The sequence below is a fragment of the Mustela erminea genome, chromosome 16, assembly GCF_009829155.1.
Source record: "Mustela erminea isolate mMusErm1 chromosome 16, mMusErm1.Pri, whole genome shotgun sequence".
Taxonomy (NCBI): Eukaryota; Metazoa; Chordata; class Mammalia; order Carnivora; family Mustelidae; genus Mustela; species Mustela erminea.
The window spans coordinates 73,903,017-73,923,672 of record NC_045629.1 but is presented as its reverse complement, the minus strand read 5'-3'; the positions used below and the strand labels follow the sequence as shown (position 1 = coordinate 73,923,672).

General features: G+C 38.9%; 1 protein-coding gene across 9 annotated transcripts in view; it reads left to right on the top strand.

The window, feature by feature from the left end:
* The window catches only part of CYRIB (CYFIP related Rac1 interactor B), a 144,771-nt gene that overhangs the window by 87,761 nt on the left and 36,354 nt on the right, over positions 1-20,656 (top strand). For 6 of the 9 annotated variants that reach the window (XM_032316816.1, XM_032316823.1, XM_032316817.1 and 3 more), the window contains one exon: positions 2,445-2,483. In XM_032316816.1, the coding sequence (XP_032172707.1) occupies positions 2,445-2,483 (39 nt within the window). Of the gene's footprint in view, positions 1-2,444; positions 2,484-10,788; positions 10,811-15,510; positions 15,550-20,656 lie in introns of those variants that run through there. The other 3 variants (XM_032316819.1, XM_032316821.1, XM_032316822.1) reach the window with 2 other exon arrangements.

The window sequence follows — 20,656 nt, the reverse complement described above, 5'->3', positions numbered from 1 at the left end:
TTTCATCCCAAAAGCAGAGCTGGAGACAGACCCTTATTAGGCAGGTAATTTAGGGACCTGTTAATAAGAAACAAGTTGGTGGGGCACCTGGGTGGCTCAGCCCGTTACATGTCTACCTTTGGCTCAGGTCATGATCCCGGGGTCCTGGGATCAAGCCCTGCATGGGGCTCCGGGCTCAGTGGGAAGCCTGTTTCTCCCTCTCCCTCTCTGAGTCTCTCTCTCTGTCTCTCTCTCTCTCAATAAATAAATAAAATCTTAAGGGGGAAAAAAAAAAAAAAACAAGTTGGAGAACTGGGGCCCATGGAACAGGGAGGAAGGAAAAGTCAAAACAAGGGTCTGTATTGACCTGGTCACATCTGTGAGTACCTGGACCTCAATTCTGAGGAAGTCCTCTGAGAAGACATAAGAAATAAGAATATGCCTTTGGGTGGGAAGGAGGGGGTATTTATATACTAGATCCCATTCCCCAGTGGTTAGGGGTTGCTCAAAGGTTGTTGATGTTAACTTCTTCATACTTCCAGGTCAGGGTTCATATATCCCAGGATGGCTGAAGAGTTCCTCTAAGCATCTCTTAGAGCAAAGCTTGTGAGCAGAAAGTGAGCCCATTAGTGCAGCTAAGGGGAGGTGCCTCAGCTCAAGTGAACTTGTGAGGCAGTGTGTGAGAAGTATCCCATACAACCTTCCATTAAGCACTTGCTGTTTAGTCCATTCTGCTGCAGAGTTTTCAAGATTGTGGCCGGCAACACTGTCTATGTTAGACTTATAATAGGAGGGTTAGTGAAATAATGTTCATTTTTGCAGTCCTCTATGACTTTTTGTAGATTTGCCTTACCTTCAGCCCGCACTTGAACAGGTCAGGGCGTTGTCCTGGTTCAATGACACAGACCTTCTCCAAGGGATCAATGCCTGTAATTGACTTATCATTGTTGGGTCATAACTGTTACAGCTGCTCACTTACAGTTATTACTGAGCATTGCAGCCCCAGTCGAATTCCCTAGGTTCTGGATGGAGTTCCTTCTGTCCCCATTGTGTAGCAACGTTGTTACAGGACTCCCCGATATGGTAACTCTTTCCTTAGCATGCTGGTCTGGTAAGGAGTCCAAGATAACCAGGTGGTAGTTGCTTCAGAATATTTCCTGTGTCTTCTGGCAGAAACCACTGTTCTCCTCCTCCGCTATCAGAATTTCTAATCCAGTGAACCTGAAGGTTGTCAATCCTATTTCCATCTGTTGGTTCCAGGACCTTTTTGTCCCTCCCTCCCTTTCTTTTTTTTTTTTTTTTTTTTTTTTTTAAATATTTTATTTATTTATTTGTCAGAGAGAGAGGGAGAGAGAGCAAGCACAGGCGGACAGAATGGCAGACAGAGGCAGAGGGAGAAGCAGGCTCCCTGCCAAGCAAGGAGCCCGATGTGGGACTCGATCCCAGGACGCTGGGATCATGACCTGAGCCGAAGGCAGCGGCTTAACCCACTGAGCCACCCAGGCGCCCCCCTCCCTCCCTTTCTTATCTGTCAGAGACACAGCACCACATTTTAGCCTTTAGAAGACAATGTACGTGTTTGGTCATTTACCATCTTGGAAGGCAGTGCCCTATCCCCTCTAAATGTTACTAAGCATATAGAAATTGTGTTCACAAAGTCCAGGACTCTGGCCATAGAATAAACAATTAGGAAAAGAGATTTTTATGTAAAGGTGAGTAGTTACCTTAGTCAAATATGTCCCCCACTGCATGTGAACTCAGCTAGTTTGTTCTAGTGGCTGTAGTTGCTCTTGGTTATAAAGTTAGAATAAAATCATTTTGAAGATTTAATTTTACCTCAGATGTTTTAGGATTTGCAGATACCTTAATAGTATTAGTAAACCAGTCTTACAGAGGACTTCGTGGTTCACTTGGGTTTTGCCAGATTTACCTCGGGCAAGTAATGGGTTATTGTCATGGAATATAAGGATCTTAGTACCTCTAACAAAACTGGTATTTTTAATACATTGAAAGGAAATGATTGTAAACTATGATAATAGTATAGAAATATATCTTTTTTGGTAATTTTAGGCCCCTCTTATAAGAAAAAAGATGAATTAGAAATTTTCTTCCCTTTCTGTCTCTTGCTTCATGATATGATGAGGACTATATACTTCCCTTGGTAAAGATTGTAGTCTTTGAGTGTTTTGAGGGTGGCAATTAGGGTGTCTTATCTAAGCCTGTTGGTATTTTCCAGGGCTTAACATAATGGCTTACTTTTAGTAGGTTCTCTGTAAATAGTTGTTGATTTAATTCAAGGAGGTGTATGTTTGTTCATATACATACACACACATAAGTGTATATAGCGTATGTGTGTGATATGTGATGGCATTCATAAACTTTGTTAAAGTTAACTTTAATAAAATTACACGTTTTAAAATATAATAATGTTTTAGACTTTCTTCCTTTTTTCTTTCTTTAAACAGATAGAAGGACAAGAACAGAATCACCAGCACTGGCTGAAGGTAAATACGTCTTTTGGGGGAAATGATAATTCAGATATAAATGAAAAGTTATGATTTAAGTAAAAAAAACTACATTGGCTCAATATAATTTAAGGAAGATTTTCTGTATATAATATTGAACTGCTAAAAATATCTTTAGGAAATACCCTATACTGTTTAGTTTCTTAGAATAGGAAGTAGTGGGGAAAATGTAAATTAATTAGAACTTTTTTTTTTTTAACAACTTTCTTTCAGTAGGAGAAGATATGTGTTTTTCTTTGAATTCCTTTTTAAGTCATTTTAGTTTCCAGTATAGTTAATCAGGAAAGGTCTAACCCATAATTCTAGTGGTTTTAATATGTATGTGCTACAAAGGAAGACACTTTTCCATGCTTTCATCAATAAGAATTCTAGCTGTTACCAATTTTGGTCTTCTTGAAAAAGTCTTGCCAAGAACACAATAGCCGACACAAAAGTTACTGATACAGGTGTCCTCAGTACTTAAACATTTATCATTCTGTAATTGTTTCAATTATAACAAGTTAATAGGTATTTACAAATGTAATTTTTCTGTAGATATATTTTGTGTTCTTCAAGTGAAAATGAGCAGCTTAAAATTTCTTTCTGTGCTCTTCCTAGTCTTAAACAGAGATATTTACATTTCAAAACTTGCCTGTCATTTTACTAGAGCTGATAATAAGACAGTTATCATGATCATCTTTTTGGAATTGTAATTACCTCACCTACTCTGTGTATGTTACAGTGCGGGAGTTGTCAACCTTTTTTTGGGCCGTGGACCTCTGGTAATCTGGTGAAGCCTGTGAATCCCTTCCCAGAATAATGATTTGAAAATGATTTGTGATGTTATGAAATAAGACACATAAGATTAAAAAGGAAATTAGTTATATTGAAGTATAACTAACAAATATTAAAAATAAAATTTTTTGATAGAGTAATATGTATGCTTCTCACAGTAGAGAATAAACTTCAGCAACAATTTTGCTAACTATTGTAATTTTAAATAGTGATGAATTTGCAGTAACTGTAGTATAATATGAAAATACCTCTGATTTCTATTGATGATAAGTTCATAGGTATTTCTAGTACACTGCATTGTTGCCTATAATTTTGATTGAAGGAATTGTAAAACTTCACCTAGAGGTTAGTGAAAAGGTTCCCATCCAAGTCCACAGGTCACTGAATTTTTCCTCTGGACCCTAGATTAAGAACTCATGCTTATGAAAAGTTAGCTAGGCTTTCTTGCTCCATCATATTTGAATAAGTGTGTGTTTTTTTTTAATGTTGTGTATAATTGATCTTTAAAGAGTGGAGTTACACACTCATTTCTTAAGAAATATCCCAATGGTGTAGGCTAGACGTTCTTGAAATAAATAGCTTTGAAGAAACTTCAATTTGCTGGTCAATAATCACAGAAACAGTGGCATATTCTGTGGAAAAGGGAGTTGCAGATAAGTGGTAAGCCTTGGAGAGTGCCCATCTCCAGAGAATTCACATTCTGTTTTAAGGAACACGAAATTAACATGTAAAAAATAAAATACCAGCTTGAGATGTTGAAAGTTTAATGAGAAAAAAAATATCATGATTTCCACAAGAAGGATACAAATAGTTAGGTCTGATGCTTGTATTATGGAATCAGAAAGAAAGGTCAAGACTTATAAAAAGTCATCAAATGTTTACAGTTAATTCAGTAACATGAACTGTACAATGATTATGTGCCAGCCTAAGCTAGGAAGAGCCCAGAATGGTGTTACTAAATTTGACAAATGGTCATTCAGAACCTTGTAGCTGACTACCAATAAAGGGATTGGCAGACCTGTTGAAGCTTGACTGATAGCAGAAACACTATTTTTTCAAGGGGACACAGTGGGGCATCTGACTTTGCGGTATTTTTTGGTTGTGGTGCACTTGGTTTGTTCTGGTGACGTGATCTGCCCGTATGCCGTATTTTAAAAATGTTCTCAAAGGCTTCACTATCAGGATCATTAGATTAAGCCCCACTTCTAAAAACTAATTTGCTGCTTTTGCCAAATCCCCGAGTTTCTCTAGTCTTCAGTTTCTTCCTATAAAATTAGAGAACCTGAGCTACATGATTTCAGGTCCTCTCATGAACCCGGTATTCTGGGCTGATTTTCTACCGTTTCTGGGACCCTTCCCTTCCTTTCTCTTTCTCCTTACCAGCAGCGTTTGAAAGATGGTAAAAATACTCAACGTTGTTAAGTAGTTTGAACTTTTGTTTATATAAATATTGTCCTAGTAAAAGCTATACAAAACTTTAAAAGCTATAATTATTAGATAGTATACTTTGTTCAGAATGTTTTTATGATGTATATACTCTGCATTTTGGTCTGCTGGAGTCTTTTTAGCCTTACAAGTGGTACTGATTTTTAAATGTAGGAAGATTATTCAAGTACACATTTTTAAGATTATGTGATTACCAAGAAGAGGAAATTTATATTTTGTTTTCATATTCTGTTTGATTATGATGAGTCTGGAGGAGTTATATTTAAGAGAATGGTTTTAATTGAAGTTCAGGAACTGTAATGTCACTGTACTGAATTCCTTTAATATGCTGGGTCCAAACAGAGAGACCTGACAAATGGTAGAGAAATATTTAAGGACATTTCTTAGTCACCATCTGTCATCTTTTCTAGTCAGTGTTTTGTTTAGTTTAGTTTTTTTTTCTTAAAATATTTTTTTTCTCTGAGAATTTTAATTCCTAATTTAGAAATTTTCATGCTGGTATTAATTTCTTTCAAGAAGACTTCAGAGTTTTAATTTTCTTTTTTTTTTCTTAGAGTTTTAATTTTCTTTACTCTTTTTGGCTGAATTATGTGTATTTTCATCTATGACTAAGAAGAAGATGGCAGAATGGTTAAGAGAACTGTTAGGAGCCAGGTTTGTGTGAGTGAGAATTCTAGCCTCATTGTTTACTAATTTGTTGACTTTGAGAAAGTTATTTAATCCTTCTGACCCTCAGTTTGCTCAGAAGTAAAATGGGGATTGTAGTGTTAGACAACCTCCAAAATGGTGGAGAACTTTATAAGATAATACTGTGTATATATTACTTGGCATCGTGTGTGGCACACAGAAAGATCTCAGTCATTTGTTTTTACTTTCATTCAGTCCTCAAAGCGTTCAAGGGCCTCTGCAAAGTGCTTGGGACATGAAAATTAAGTTAAGTCACACTCAGGGCAAGATGGTTTTGATGCCCTTAGTTCCTTCAGTCTGTAATGTTAAAGAAGGTCCTTATGATAAATATTCCTAGATAACCCTTTCTAAACTTCGTTCTCTTTGGAAACTAAAGCATCATAATTACTAGAAAGGAGATAGCTTGTTTGTAATTTTTTGCATATGTGAGTATGTGTTTATAGTCTAATGGGTAACTTTCTTTTGACCTCAGGTTAATGTATTTTAAGATATTTCCGATACTTAATGGGTTGTCAAGTGCCATAGGGACTATTTAATTCTCAGAACCCAGTGAGAACTGAGGCCAGTGAGGAGAAATTAGCAAATGGGCAAATATTAGCTTAATATAAGCTTTGTGTGATTCTTCGCAGGATTCATGTTGGATTAATTGTGCATCATTTAATCTTCCACTAAAGTTCCTAAAAAAGTTTCTAAAAATTGACTAAAGTCTAAATTTTTTAAAAGATTTTATTTATTTCTTGGAGAGAGAGGGCATAAGCAGGGGGTGGGGACAGAGGGAGAAGGAGAAGCAGACTCCCCAGTGATCAGGGAGCCTGACATGCTTGATCCCAGGACCCCAAGATCATGACCCGGGCCAAGGGCAGACATTCAACCAACGAGCTACCCAGGTGCCTCTGAATCATTTGAGAATAGAATGAGTTACCCCTGGATATAGTCATATAGTTGGCTGCTTGGCATGGATGTTGTAGAACAGGTACATATTTGACTAGACAGTCAAGTTTGAGTCTTCCATTTAGCACATGTTGTGTTTAGTCTGGGCTGCTATAACAAAATGCAGTAAACTAGGTGGCTTATAAATAGCAGAAATTTATTTCTCATAGTTCTGGAGGCTGGAAGTCCCAGGATCAAGGTGCTAGCATAGTTGGGTTCAGGTGAGGCACACTTCCGAGTTCATAACACAGCTGTCCTTTTGCTGTGTCCTCATATGGTCGAAAGAGCAATGGAGTTTTCAGGGGTCATTTCTGTCAGGGCATTAATTCCATTCATGAGGTCTCCACACTGATGACCCGATCACCTTTCAAAGGGTTTAATCATTTTGGGTTTTAGGATTTCACAGGTGAATTATAAGGGGACACAGACATTCATGTTCTATCTCTTGCACTTTTATGTAGAATAGAAAGAGCTGATATAAAATAGGCTTGGTAGCAAAACCAGACAAGAACAGAGAAAAAAATTAGTAGGTTGTCTTACTTACAAAATAATCTAAAGTGGAATCTTTGGCCAAATCTAGAAATACAAATTTTTAAGTGACTGTGTAGTGTTAATACCAGGAATGCAAGGATGGTTTAACAGTTAAAAATGTAGTCATGTAATCTTATATTCTTATAATCTCATATTCATAGATTAAATGAAAAAATGGTTGATATGATAAAGATGAGAGTTCTGCCTCAGAGTGGTGTGTGTGTGTGTGTGTGTGTGTGTTGTGTATTTAATGCAAAATCAAGTCAAAATCCCAATAAGATAATTTGTAGAACTTGACAGTTTTGTGGGTGAACAAAAGACCAGATTAGCTAAGGCACTTTTGCAGATCAATCATTACTTAAATGGTAAGCACAGACCACAAAGAAAAGTGGATTTTACATGTGACAGATGGCACCATAGACACAGTTAAGACTAGGATACTGCAGTATTACAGACGAGGAGAAAATATTTGCCATGTGTATAAGCATGGCACCATCAAAACATTGGTACCCAAAAGTCCTATCTAGAATTCCTAAAGTCCAACTGTGGGGACTGGAGAGTGGCATATCAGCTGGAATTGAATTAGGAAAACATACCACCCTGGGTATTTTAAACAGGGAATTTAATATAGAGGATTGGTTATGAAGGTATTAGACTAGAAGAGCAAAGGAGAAGAAAAGACATAGAATGGCCAAAAAAAAAAAAAAAAGGTGGGATGATGGCTTTGCTACCAGAGATAAGCTGCTCCCACCATTAGACTGCAGCCCACAGGCTGCACTTTGTTCTGCCTCTAACTGGGGCAGCACATACTGGCCTCCCCTTATCTGACTGCTCTTAGAGCAGTTGCTGGTGTGTCCTGGCTAGAGACAGAAAGCTTCTCTCTCTCTCCTGCCTTCTCATTTTCCAGTGCCTCTTACTGACATAACCTAACAACTGGAAAGAATGTCATGTACAGATTCTGGGCCCCCGCAGTGTGGACTACAGTGTATAGAAATGTAGGTGTAGGAAAGATTGTAGAAAAATAAATAATACAAGTTACAAAGGGCATGAATATAAATTTTACAGATGACCTATAAACATGAAGAGGCACATTTTTACTGGTAATCAAGAAAATGTAAATTAAAGCATCATTGAGATATTTCACAATCTAAACGTTAAAGCTTGAGGTTTTGGAGGATGGAAGAGAGGTGATCTTTTGCTAGTGGAACAGTGAATTGATAGAAGTACTGTGGAGAGCAGTTTGGCACAATGTAGTAAAATTATAGTTGCCCTTTAATTTCTATATGGCCATCTGGTGGAAACTCTTGTACATGGGTATATGTAGTATGAAAGGATATGTGTAAAGCATACTTTGCTAATAGAGAAAAATTGAAAAGGCATTGTCCCTCAATAGGTGAATAAGTAAATAAACTGGTTTCTTTGAACCACGAAATACTGTATACTAAGTGAACATGGGTAATTCTCAAAACATTGACTGAGAAAAGTAAGTTCTAAAAGAATATGGACAATAAATCATGCATATTTGAAAAGCTGTGTTATGAATACAGACCTCCATAGTAAAAATTGTAAAATATGTTTGGAAAGGAAGCATACTTTTAGGATTAGTTTTAGGGGATGGAGGAGGGGAAAGTTGGTTGGGGAAGGTTGGAAGGTTAACTGCTCAGAAACATAGGGAGGCCTCTGAAGCACATACGGCGAAATGTCATTGCTTTAATCTGGTGGTAGAGTATATGAGTATATATATTTATTTATGTTTAAGTTATTTTCTAATTTTAAGAAATAGAAAGCAAGAAGGACTTAAGAATCAGCTCCTCTAGGAAGGCTTTGGTGAGGTGTTCCTTTTTCCGTATGCTCATTGCGTCGTCTGCGTGCTTCTGCGTGGAGCATGCCGCACCGTCGTGGCTGGTCTCTTCCACTCGTCTGTGAATTCCTCTGTGCCAGATACTCACTGTCTGTTGTAGTATTCGGCAGACAGGAACTAAGGAAAGGTGGTTTGATTTAAAATAGCAACTATCACCAGGCACTGTCAGCACCAGTTAGCTGTAGAAGTACTCAAGGTTTTACATAATGCAAGGGGTTTTATTTAATGGCTCATCCATGCATTGTTGCATGGGTATCGCAAAGTGTTCAGACACCTGAATTCCAATCCAGTCGTTTTTGTTGGGCATCTTTGAATGAGTTGTATGTGTATCAGTATCAGTGTATCAGTGACTATACATTTAAATTTTAAGATTAGAAGAGTGGAGGACAGGACAGAGGGAGAGAGAAAGATAATCTCAGCAGATTCCCTGCTGAGTGCAGAGCCAGATTCAGGGCTCCATATTATGGGGCTCCATCTCAGGAACCCCTGAGATCATGATCCGAGCGGAAATCAAGAGTCACACACTTAACTGACGAGCCACCCAGCTGTGCCCCTCTGTATTTAATTTAAAAAAAAATTATTGATACAAAAGAATACCTTTATTTGTAAGCATGAAAGCCTAAAAGACTCCCTGGATCCAGCGATAACTGAGGAACTGGAACGTTACCCAGACCTTTGAAGTTGCCTGGTCCTATGGCCCTGTCTCTCTCCAGGGATAAAAAGTATCTCAAACTTGGTGTTTATTATTCTCTTGCATTTTTATATATTTTACCATATATGTATGGATATAATCTTTTATGGGTTTCAAAATAGTAGTCCTTTTTTTTTTTAAAGATTTTATTTATTTGAGAGCGAGCGAGCGAGAGAACTTAAGCAGGGGGAATAGGAGAGGGAGAAACAGGCTTCCTGCCCAGCAGGGGGCCTGATGTGGGGCTTGATCCCAGGTCCCTGGGATCATGACCTGAGCAGAAGGCAGCTGCTTAAGGACTGAGCCACCCAGGCGCCCCAGTCATCCTTTTAAAAAAAAAAAAAAAGATTTTATTTATTTGAGAGAAAGCGAGCAAGCAAGCGAGCGAGAGGGCATGAGCTGGGGGAGGGGCGCAGTGGGAAAGAGACTCTCCAGTGAGCAGGGAGCCCGATGCTGGCCCAATTCTAGAACTCCAGCGTCATGACCCAAGCCAAAGGCAGCCACCCAACCAACTGAGCCACTCAGGTGCCCATAAAATAGGGGTACATTTTAAAAAGTGAGTTCACAGTACTATTTCTATTTCTTGTGTAATGATCATATTTTTTCAAGAGAAATCTTTTTAATCTTTGTAAAATAGGTAATTTGGGGGTTCAGCGTTTTTGGCTTTTTTCATATTCTCATCACCTTCCTGTACATTCTTAAATTACTTACTTGCCTTGGAACTTTATATTAGCCCTTCTAATAACCTGTGTTTGTACCTGATGTAAAGCATCGTAGCAGGAAGCATGTCTTTGCTTTCTTGTTTTAAATTTGCAACTCAGGCATTAATTTGCAGTGGTGGTTTGAGGCGTGGAAGAGTACTGTTACTAGTAATCTCTGAATCAAACTCAAAGATGCCATGACAGTCTGAAGTGATAGTAATTTATTATGGTTCACTTCCATTTAAGGAATAGTATTGATCTCCTAATTTATTGTATTTATCACACATGGCCAGGCATCCTAGTGAGTCTTTTATTTAAAATAGTATAGGGGCACATGGGTGGCTCAGTGGATTAAAGCCTCTGCCTTCAGCTCAGGTGATGATCCTTAGGTCCTGGGATCAAGCCCTGCATCGGGCACTCTGCTCAGTGGGGAGCCTGCTTCCCCCTCTCTCTCTGTCTGTCTCTCTGCCTGCTTGTGATCTCCGTCTCTCAAATAAATAAATAAAATCTTTAAAAAAATAGTGTAAGTAATGTTATTTATTTATTCATTTGACAGAGAGAGAAAGAGAGAGAGAGCGAGCAGAAGCAGAGGGAGCGGCAGGCAGAGGGAGAAGCAGGATTCCCACTGAGCAGGGAGCCCGATGTGGGACTCTATCCCAGGACTCTGGGATCATGACCTGAGCTGAAGGTACCTGCTTGATGGACTGAGCCACTCAGCCGTCCCAAGGTTTTTCTTTTAACATACTAAATCTAAGTGTATCCACTAGATGTCAGCATTAGGAGAGATGCAGTGTAACGTGTAGAGTCATAGCCAGAAGCAATATGAGAGATTCAGTCTAACCAAGTACTTGACTTGGGTCAAGTCACATATTTTGTGGGAGAGTAAAGACTAGAAATTAGGTCTCCTCGTTGCCATTCTATTGTTCATTTATGTCACTCTCTTCAAGACTGGTAACTCCTCTCCGTGTTATTACTGGGCTAATTATATTGCTCTTGGGATTTATGGTGAAATTTTAGTAGTTCTCTGGTGGTAGTGTGGCTGGGCACCCAGTAATACCTGAATCCTGCATCTTCTCCTCTACATTTTACAAAGGAAGGAGAATAAAAGGATCTCTTTATTAATAGCTACACTAGTATCTGATGATGATAGATTAGATATTGTGGGTAAGGATAAGGAGTAAGCTACTCTCTAAAACTTTCTATCAGTCAGATTTCAACCAAGATAGCAGAAACCTTGCTAGGTATATTTCAAAAGGAATTTAACATGTGGATTTATTTATACAAATGTTGGAAGCTTGAGCAAAAAAAGGTTTGCAAGTTTTTACTCACAGCACTGCTGACATTAATTCTGAAGTGTTTCCCAACACCTCTTCTGATACCAAATGTGTGGAGCTTTTTTTCCCACACCAGTCAATTCTCCCAACTCTCCAGACACCAGTCCTACAGTTCATTTTAGTACTGATGCTGACTCCTAGCTATGCAGAGTTGGTGCGCAGACCTCACAGGTTAAGGGCTTAGTCCCACAATGCTCCAGTTTATTCCAGATGCCATTCACAAATCTAGGCCTCCTGTACTTCTGACCGTCCAGGTGTGAAAGGGGGCCAGGGGTGGGGGGTTCCCGTGACTCCTTCCTCAGGTTTAAAAATCTGCTGTAATGGGTCACAGAACTCAGAGAAACACTTTACACTAGTACCAGTTTATTATAAAGGAATTTTATAAAGGGTACAAATGAGCAGCCATATGAAGAGGTATGTAAGGTGAGGTCCAGAAATGTCCTGAGCGTAGATGCTTCTGTCTCTGTGGGGTTGGGGTGTGTTCCCTTCCTAGTATGTGGATGTATTTACCAATTTGGAATTTCCTCAGGCTCCATCATTTATGGGTTTTTATGGAGGTCCCATTATATAGGCATGACTGATTTTAAATCATTGGCCATTGGTGATCAATCTCTAGTCCCTCTCCCCTTGCCAGAGGTCACGTGGTAGGGCTGCAGTCTAAGTGTGCCTTGGTCTTTGTGGCGACCAACCCTCATCTTGAAGCTACAGGGGACTCATTAAAAGATGCCCCTGTCACCCAGGAAATTCCAAGGGATTTAGGATCCCGGGTTAGGCATGGGGAGGGCAGGTGGGATAAAGACCATATACATGTGCTATTCTGTCTCATGAGGTAACTAAGATATTAATGATAACTACAGGAAGCAGCTTTCACTTCTTGAGCTGGGGGAAAGAAGGGAAAGGTAGGTTTGACAGAATTTAGGAGCTTGAAGGAGGACCTCTGTAAGACTGGAAGCTCAGACCTCCGGAGGGGTCAGGGACTGCAGTGCTGCTTGGCGTTCCCTGGGAGCTGGAGCCTAGAGCCTAGAGCCGTAGTGAACTTTTGTTTGTTTGTTTATTTGTTTCTTAAGATTTTAGGGGCCCCTGAGTGGCTCATTTGGTTAAGCATCTGCCTTCAGCTCAGGTCATGATCCCAGGATCCTGTGATTGAGCCCCACATCAGGCTCCATGCTTAGCGGGGAGCCTGCTTCATCCTCTCCCACTGCCCCTTCCCCAGCTTGTGCTCTTTCTCTCTCTCTCCAAAATAAGTAAAATCTTTTTTCCCCTAGTCATAGAGCATGTGTGAATGGGGGCAGGAGCAGAGGGAGAGAGACAAGCAAACTTTCTTGCTGAACGCAGAACCTGATGCAGGGGCCCAGTCCCACGACCCCGAAATCATGACCTGAGCCGAAATTAAGAGTCTGACGCCTAATCAACTGAGCGACCCCAGGTGCCCCCAAATAGCTAGCTTTTGATGACAGGAAATGCTGACAGGACTTGAAAACAGTGATTCCCCCCCCCAAGTTTTATTTATTTAAATAATCTCTACACTTAACATGGAGCTTGAACTCATGACCCTGAGATCAAGAGTCTCATGCTCTTCCAACTCAGTCAGCTAGAAGCTCCCACAGAGGGACCTTCTTTCTTCCCACCTTCCAATTTCCTTGTAGTTGGTGGGGCCCAGTGAGAAGCCATCTGACAAAGTCATCTAGGAGATACCCTTTTCAGCTTTTTTGTCCCAACATTAAAAGGATATTATAGAACGATGGGCTTGGTGGTGAGCATTAGTAGGTAAATAACTGTCACAGTCTACCTTTTTGACCACACAGTAATCATTCATCTTTTTTGTTTTGAGTACAGTGCCACTGTTTTCATGCTTCCTTTTAGAATTCTATCTAACACTTGGATAGTGCATGCTCAGATGGTCTTAGGATCCCAGAGGGGATGCGCAGTCTGCTTATTTTACCAAATGTTGTGGAACCAGGAGTGGAGAGAGAGTTGAAGTCCTGGGAGCTTAGATTCTGCTTAAACATGTTTACCTTGTAAAGATCAGAAAACAGGAGGGGCAAGAGGAAAAGGGATATCTTGTTACTGCATTTATTAAAAAATGTTTGTTGCCCAGTCATTGTGATTGTGTTAGAAGAAAGATTCTGTTTAGCAGCTTCCCTTCTTGGGAAGAAAGAATTGAAGATGAAGGTACTGGCAGGTCAGGGTGTGATGTGCATTTGTAGTGCAGTCAGTGGAGCGGATAGTGTCATGTCGGGATAATTAATATAGATGCTTTATTGGGAGGCTAGCCTGAGGTGGTTATTTCTCTCCGTTACAGTGGCACTCAACTAACTATTGAAGGTTTCCCACTGCGTGCACAAAGTTAGTATGTTCAGTACAATCAACCACTATGTTCCTAAAGTAAGTGTAGCCATGTTAGAAGCCATGTTAAAGGAGATCGTACCTCTCCTTTAAATTACTGTGTACCTGAATGATTCTTCAAATAAGAGAAATGCCACTAGATCTAACCTGTTTACAGTTTGTAAATGAATTCAGTAGGTATTTATTGGCTATTTACTCTGTAGCTCTTTGAAGATTTACTTTGCGTGCTTGTATCAGAGATGCATCACATACATAGTTGGCCAATAAAGTCAGTATTCAGCTAAGACCAAAGCCAAAAATCGTCATAGAATATGCTTCTGGAATATATTATCAGAAAATATACTGAAATGTAATTATTACGATGTTACTAATTTGAACAGATTTTAAAAATTTGAGCTACTGAAAATATTTTGTTCTTACACTATTGTCAGCTGCTCAGTGACTCCTGGGCTACTCTGATGTTCATTTGCAATATTAAATCAACATTGGCTTTCAAATAGTGATGATGTACTTTTATAGAAGTAGTTCTGTAAACAAGACTTTGTGCTGTATTTGAAGGGGATGGTGCTTTTTAGAAGCAGATGTGCTAAGTGATATTGTTGATACCATTTGAAATTTTTTTGAAGTTCCTTCTATTTTAGCTTGTACTTGCTGCTTCATGGAGTCACTTGAGAAATGTTTATCTTTAATAAACCTTTTACCTAGAAATATGGCATTAGAGTTTTATAACTGGCTTGCAGGATAGCAAAACTGAATTTCTACCTGCCTTTTAACTTTGCATTCACCTAATTGCAACATTTTCTTTATTGTGAAATGATTAGAAGGATCATTCTAGCATATGTCCTATAGTATTTGCACACAGAAAGATCTCAGTCATTTGTTTTTACTTTCATTCAGTCCTCAAAGCGTTCAAGGGCCTCTGCAAAGTGCTTGGGACATGAAAATTAAGTTAAGTCACACTCAGGGCAAGATGGTTTTGATGCCCTTAGTTCCTTCAGTCTGTAATGTTAAAGAAGGTCCTTATGATAAATATTCCTAGATAACCCTTTCTAAACTTCGTTCTCTTTGGAAACTAAAGCATCATAATTACTAGAAAGGAGATAGCTTGTTTGTAATTTTTTGCATATGTGAGTATGTGTTTATAGTCTAATGGGTAACTTTCTTTTGACCTCAGGTTAATGTATTTTAAGATATTTCCGATACTTAATGGGTTGTCAAGTGCCATAGGGACTATTTAATTCTCAGAACCCAGTGTAATTATTCTCTAAGAGCCTGCTAATTTAATTTTTCAACAGGTTCCGGTAGGTGAAGTACTTTCTCTGAAAGAACCATTGCTTATTAGTAATTTTGTTTTTGTTGGTATTATTATTCAGAATGCAATATTAATTTTTTAATATTAAAGTAGATTTTTTAACAAGTACTTAGCTGCTTGATTGAGCAACTCCAGAATCTCTTTCTTGTATATCTGGTGGGGTTTTTTTGGAGAGTTATGAAACTGATTCACTATATCTTTGCTAATGCAAAATATATTTTGCTATATTACATTGTGTCATAATTAGTTTCTGAACACACCTCTGAAGAATGTGAACAAAGCTTAAGCTTGTGATTCCTCAGCTACCCTTAGCCTTCATCATGTGTGTTTCATTGTCAGTGAAAATTGAATCATATTTTTCATTAGTGATTTTCCATTCTGTTAATATTTCTTCAGATTCATGATACATGTTTTATGAGAACCAGAAATCTCTTGGTAAGTAAAGCAGAAGTGTGGTTGAATTCTCCATTAACCCACCATCTTGTCCATTTTATTTATTTATTTATTTAAAAGATTTTATTTATTTATTTGACAGAGATCACAAGCAGGTAGAGAGGCAGGCAGAGAGAGAGAGAGGAGGAAGCAGGCTCCCTGCTGAGCAGAGAGCCCGATGTGGGACTCGATCCCAGGACCCTGAGATCATGACCTGAGCTGAAGGCAGAGGCTTAACCCTCTGAGCCACCCAGGCGCCCCCATCTTGTCCATTTTAAACTCTTCCTGTTGCTTTTACAGGTCTAAATGTCCGACAATACAGAGAAATACAATATTTAATATTAAGTGATGTTTTTATGCACAACAAAATATGATTCAGCAGCAATTTATGGTAATATGTTCTCTAGAAGACCTTTTTGCCTAGAATTCCGAGCTGGATAGATAGAAGAAGTTCTTTGTCTTCAACACTAAAAATGGTTGGCGGTTTTTAGTGGTCACTTCAATAAGTTTTTTTGCACTCAAACTTTCTTAGTCACTATAAATTAGAAGGTATAGTTTTGTATTAAAGCATTCCTATAAAATCTGTTGTTGTGAGTTTTTGTTTTAAAGAGAAGAAAGTATATTTTTCAGTATCTCCTTTTCTCTAACACTTCATCGTATTTCCTTGAGTTCTTTATTCCTTTATCCACGTTGAAGATGATAATAGATGTTGGCTTGGTACTGGAGATTGTTCTCCTTGTAAAATTTTGATAGTACAGGATCAACACTCTGTTTTTAGTTCCTCAGATTTGAAGAATTCCCAAATAGGGCTTTTGGGGGAAGACTTACAGTCTAAAGGAAACTAAATAAAACTTAAACCCACATTTCCAAGCTTTCTTTTTTAATGTTATGAATGCTGTTCAGTTTTACAAAGATCAGAATTATGATGTAGGCTAGTCTCCATTCTTACTTGGAGCCATACTGGTGGCTGTAGAAGGATATTATGTTCTTGCTTAGTTAGGTGGGCATACTGTAAACTTTCTTGATATTCATATTATCTGTCACTGTTTCTCTAATTTTTTTAGTATTTCATAAATTCTTGTTGCTCATAAGACTGTGGCTTTTACTGAGAGAGAGATCGAGAATTTTCATTATTCTGACTGGGAAAACATGCATGCTTTCTAAATTCTCAGGCCTTTTTTTTTTTTTTTTTAATTCAGTTTTCAGTTGTCAGTATTTATCTTGGTTTTTCCTCCTCCTTTCTTGAAACACGTCTAAAACTTTACAAATTTTTGTTTTCTGTATTTTCAGTCATTTGTTTATTGAGAAAATATTTATGACTACCTAGTACATCCCCAAGCATTGCTTCAGGTGCTTGGGATAGAGTGCTGTACAAAATAGAGCCCTTATCTTCTTAAAAGTTTACCTTGCAGTGGCAGACACAAATAGATAAAGGTATAGATCTGTGTTAGATGGTGATAACCATCAGTTTGGGAATAGGAAAGAGAGATTTTACAGGTGGATTAGTCAAGAAAGCCTTCTGTAGGGTGGTCTGATTGAAACTGTGACGTGTGAAGCACGGTAGCTTCTCATTTGAAGGTGTGTGACACAGCATTCCAGGCAAGGGAAAAAGCAGGTCCAGAGGCTCCAAGGAGAGAGAAACCTTGCTTTGTTAGAGAAACTGCAACAGGCTGCTGTGGAGAGTAGTGGGAGATGAGGCCAGATTGAGTCGGGGACAGATCATGTAGGCTTTTGTAGGACCTGGTAAGAAGTTTGGATTTTATTCTGAGTGCATGTGTAAGCCATTGCATGTTTTTCAGCAGAGAAAGGATGTGGTTGATTTATATTTTTAAGAGATTGCTTTGATTCTTAAATAAAAAGACATTGTAACAGGAAGCAGAAGTAGAAGCAGTTAGGAGGTTTTCGAAGTAATCCCAGCAAGAAATGATGGTGGCAAGAACAAGGCTGATACAGCAGTGAAGAGGTGAGATGGGCTCTCCTTTAAGCTGATGAGAAAAGTGTATTGAGGAGGAGAAAATGTCAGTTATGTCAGATGCTCCTGAAAGGGGAAGTAAGGTGAGGACTTGAGAATTAACCGTTGGAGTTAGCAACATGGAGGTTATTTGATGAACCTGCCAAAACAATTTTGGTGGTATAGGGTGGGACAAAAGCCTGGTTGGAGAGGACTAAAAGACAATGTGGAAGCAACTCTTCGTAAGGAATTTTGGTGCCAAGAGAAGCAGGGAATAGGGTGGGAACTGGAAGGGGAAATGCAATCAAGGAAAGTTTTTGTTTTGTTTAGGATGGAAGAAGTAACTATGGATGCCGAAGGGAAAGGTATGGAAAAAGAACAGCTTTAAAGTAGAACAGAAACTCAGAAGAACGGATTGTCCTAAATGTCAGATGAAGAACATATTTCAGGAAGGAGTGAGTGATAAACTGGGTCAAAGGCTGTTAGGAGATCGAAGTTGAAGTATGAAAATTGCCCTTTGGAGTTAGCCAGATGCAAGCTTTGGGGATCTTGACAGGGACTAGCTTCATCATATTGGTGGGACTAAAAGCCAGATTGGAACATTGAAAGAATGGGAGGTAAAAAGTGAAAGAAATAACTACAGGCAACTTGTGTGAACAGTTCTTGCTGTAAAGACGATACGCAAGACGGTGTACGGGAGACCTGAAGCCTTGGGTAGGAGAACCAGGTCTCTCGGGAATAGGTGCAGAGAAGCACACTGAATGGTTACTGGTGAAGAAGGGGTGGAAAGAACAGTAGATGATTCATTCTTTCTCTCTTTCGACAACGTAGTGAAGTCATTTCGTGCACTTGAGGATGGAAGATAGGTTGTTAGAGGTGTGAGGAGATTTAAAATAAATAAGCCTTGTGGAATGGTCACCTGGTGAAGTGGGAGAGTAGATTGATTGATAGGATAGTGGGGCAGAACTGAGGATGCATTTCATGTTAGTGGCTCTACATTTAAAGTAGTGGTTCTTAACTGGGGCAGTTTTGCCCCCCAGGAGGTATTTGACAACATCTGGGGCGCTGTTGGTTGTCACAGCTGGGTGCTGGGGTGATACCAGGTATCTAGTGAGTAGAGGCCTGGAATGAGTACCGCTCAACATCCTGCAGTGCCCAGGACAGCTCCCGCAACAAAGGATTATATGGCTCAAGTGTTAATAATGCCGAGTTGAAGAAACCCTCATTTATAAGGAAGCTAATTGATGTGTTTGAGCTTTTCTTTATTCTCATCCCCCACCCAGAAATAGTAAGTTTATCAACCAAATGTGAAACAAACTGACAAATAAAGTAATTCAGATTATGTTAAATATGCTGACGGAAGAAGTTGGGTAATGTGATCGAAGGCATCTACTGTGGATAAGGTTGGCAGACAGATCGCATCTGAAGAGGACGCATTAGTGGGGCCTGAAGAATGAGAAAAAGGCCAGCCGTGGGAGAATCTTGGGGACTAGCATTCTAGGCAGAGGAGGCAGCTTTATAAAGCCCCTGAGCGCAGAAGGGTAAATGAAATAACAGCATCTCCTAGGAATTTTCTAAAAAGGGAGGAAATAGTACATTAACTGTAACGTATAGTTATGTTTCTGTTGGCTTCTATTATTCTAATTAAAGAAGCTTCTTTTCAAATGTTTTGTGGGAAAATGGTTTAGTGTATTTATGAAGTGCCTTTTGTGCGCTCAAAAATACATTCCACAGACTCCAGGCCAGGAAGAGCAAGTTCCTTTGCAGGTAACTCACCAACTTGGAAACAAACATATAACATAAGAGCTCACAATCACAAAATTTTACCAGAAATACTGTGAACACTTGAAGTGACCTATATCTGATTTCTGTGTGTAACATTTCTTCTTAGCTTATTTAGTAGATATTTATAATATTTAGTTTATTTATAATATTTAGTTTTTCAGATTGTAAAACAGTTTATTATTCTAAATTATACTATTTATTACTTACTAGTGCCTCTCAAATAATAAAAAGCATTTGGCCCGAGTTTAACACTCTCTTTTTTATCTCTTAGTGTCTTTTGTATCACATTTATTAATCTAAAACTTAGAAATCTTACTAGTCAGAATGTTTTAGATGTCAATGACAGAAACCCACCTCAGCTAAACAGATAAAAAGGAAATTGGTTGAAATAAACTAGGATATCTTAAAGCCAGAGGAAAATCCAGCAACTGAACCAAGGGAAATGGCAGCCTAGAGTTCAGGAACAAATGGAATTAGAAATTAGTGACTTCAGGACACTTTTCTCTAGTGCATTCTGGCTTTATCCTTTGTGACAGACTGGCTTTCTCTGTGGCAGGAAATATGGCTTCCACACACTGAAGCCTCAGCGTTCCTTGGGGTGTGCTACTGGAACAGATCCTCTAACATGGCCATAGCAATAGCAGTAAATAGGTGCCAAGCATGGTTACAACAAGTTTTGCTTCTGTTAACCCATTTAATTGATTTTATGAACCCTCTGCAGTGGATATTAATATTATTTATGATTTACAGATGAGGCATGGGAAAATTAAGAAACCTGACTCTAGTTGCAGGGCTTAGAAATAAGTAGCAGAGCTGGGGTTTGGGGTACCCCGGCAGTCTGGTACCTACCAGACCTGACAGCTACCATACTGTATTTGTTGAAATCAGGGGATAGAGAGGTTTTGTTTATTGTGGTTTTGGCTAAAGAGTTAAACTGTGCAAGACAGGGATATGGTTTTGATTATTCGTTTATCCTTATTAAAAAGATATAATAACTGATGATATTATAATGAACTGTTTTCAGGTCTTTGAAAAATTCCCTGAGTTATTTATTTAAGTAATCTCTACACCCATCGTTGGGCTTGAACTCAAAACCCTCAGGTCAAGAGTCTCCTGCTCCTCCAACTGAGCCACCCTAACTCCCTGAATTCCGTGAGTTTTTGTTCAAACAGGCACATGTAGTTTGGTTTGCCTACATAGATCTTTCTTTTATTTTTCTTTTCTTTTTTTTTTTTTAAGATTTTATTTATTTATTTGACAGAGAGAGATTACAAGCAGGCAGAGAGAGAGAGGAGGAAGCAGGCTCCCCGCTGAGCAGGGAGCCTGATGCAGGGCTCGATCCCAGGACCCTGAGATCATGACTTGAGCCAAAGG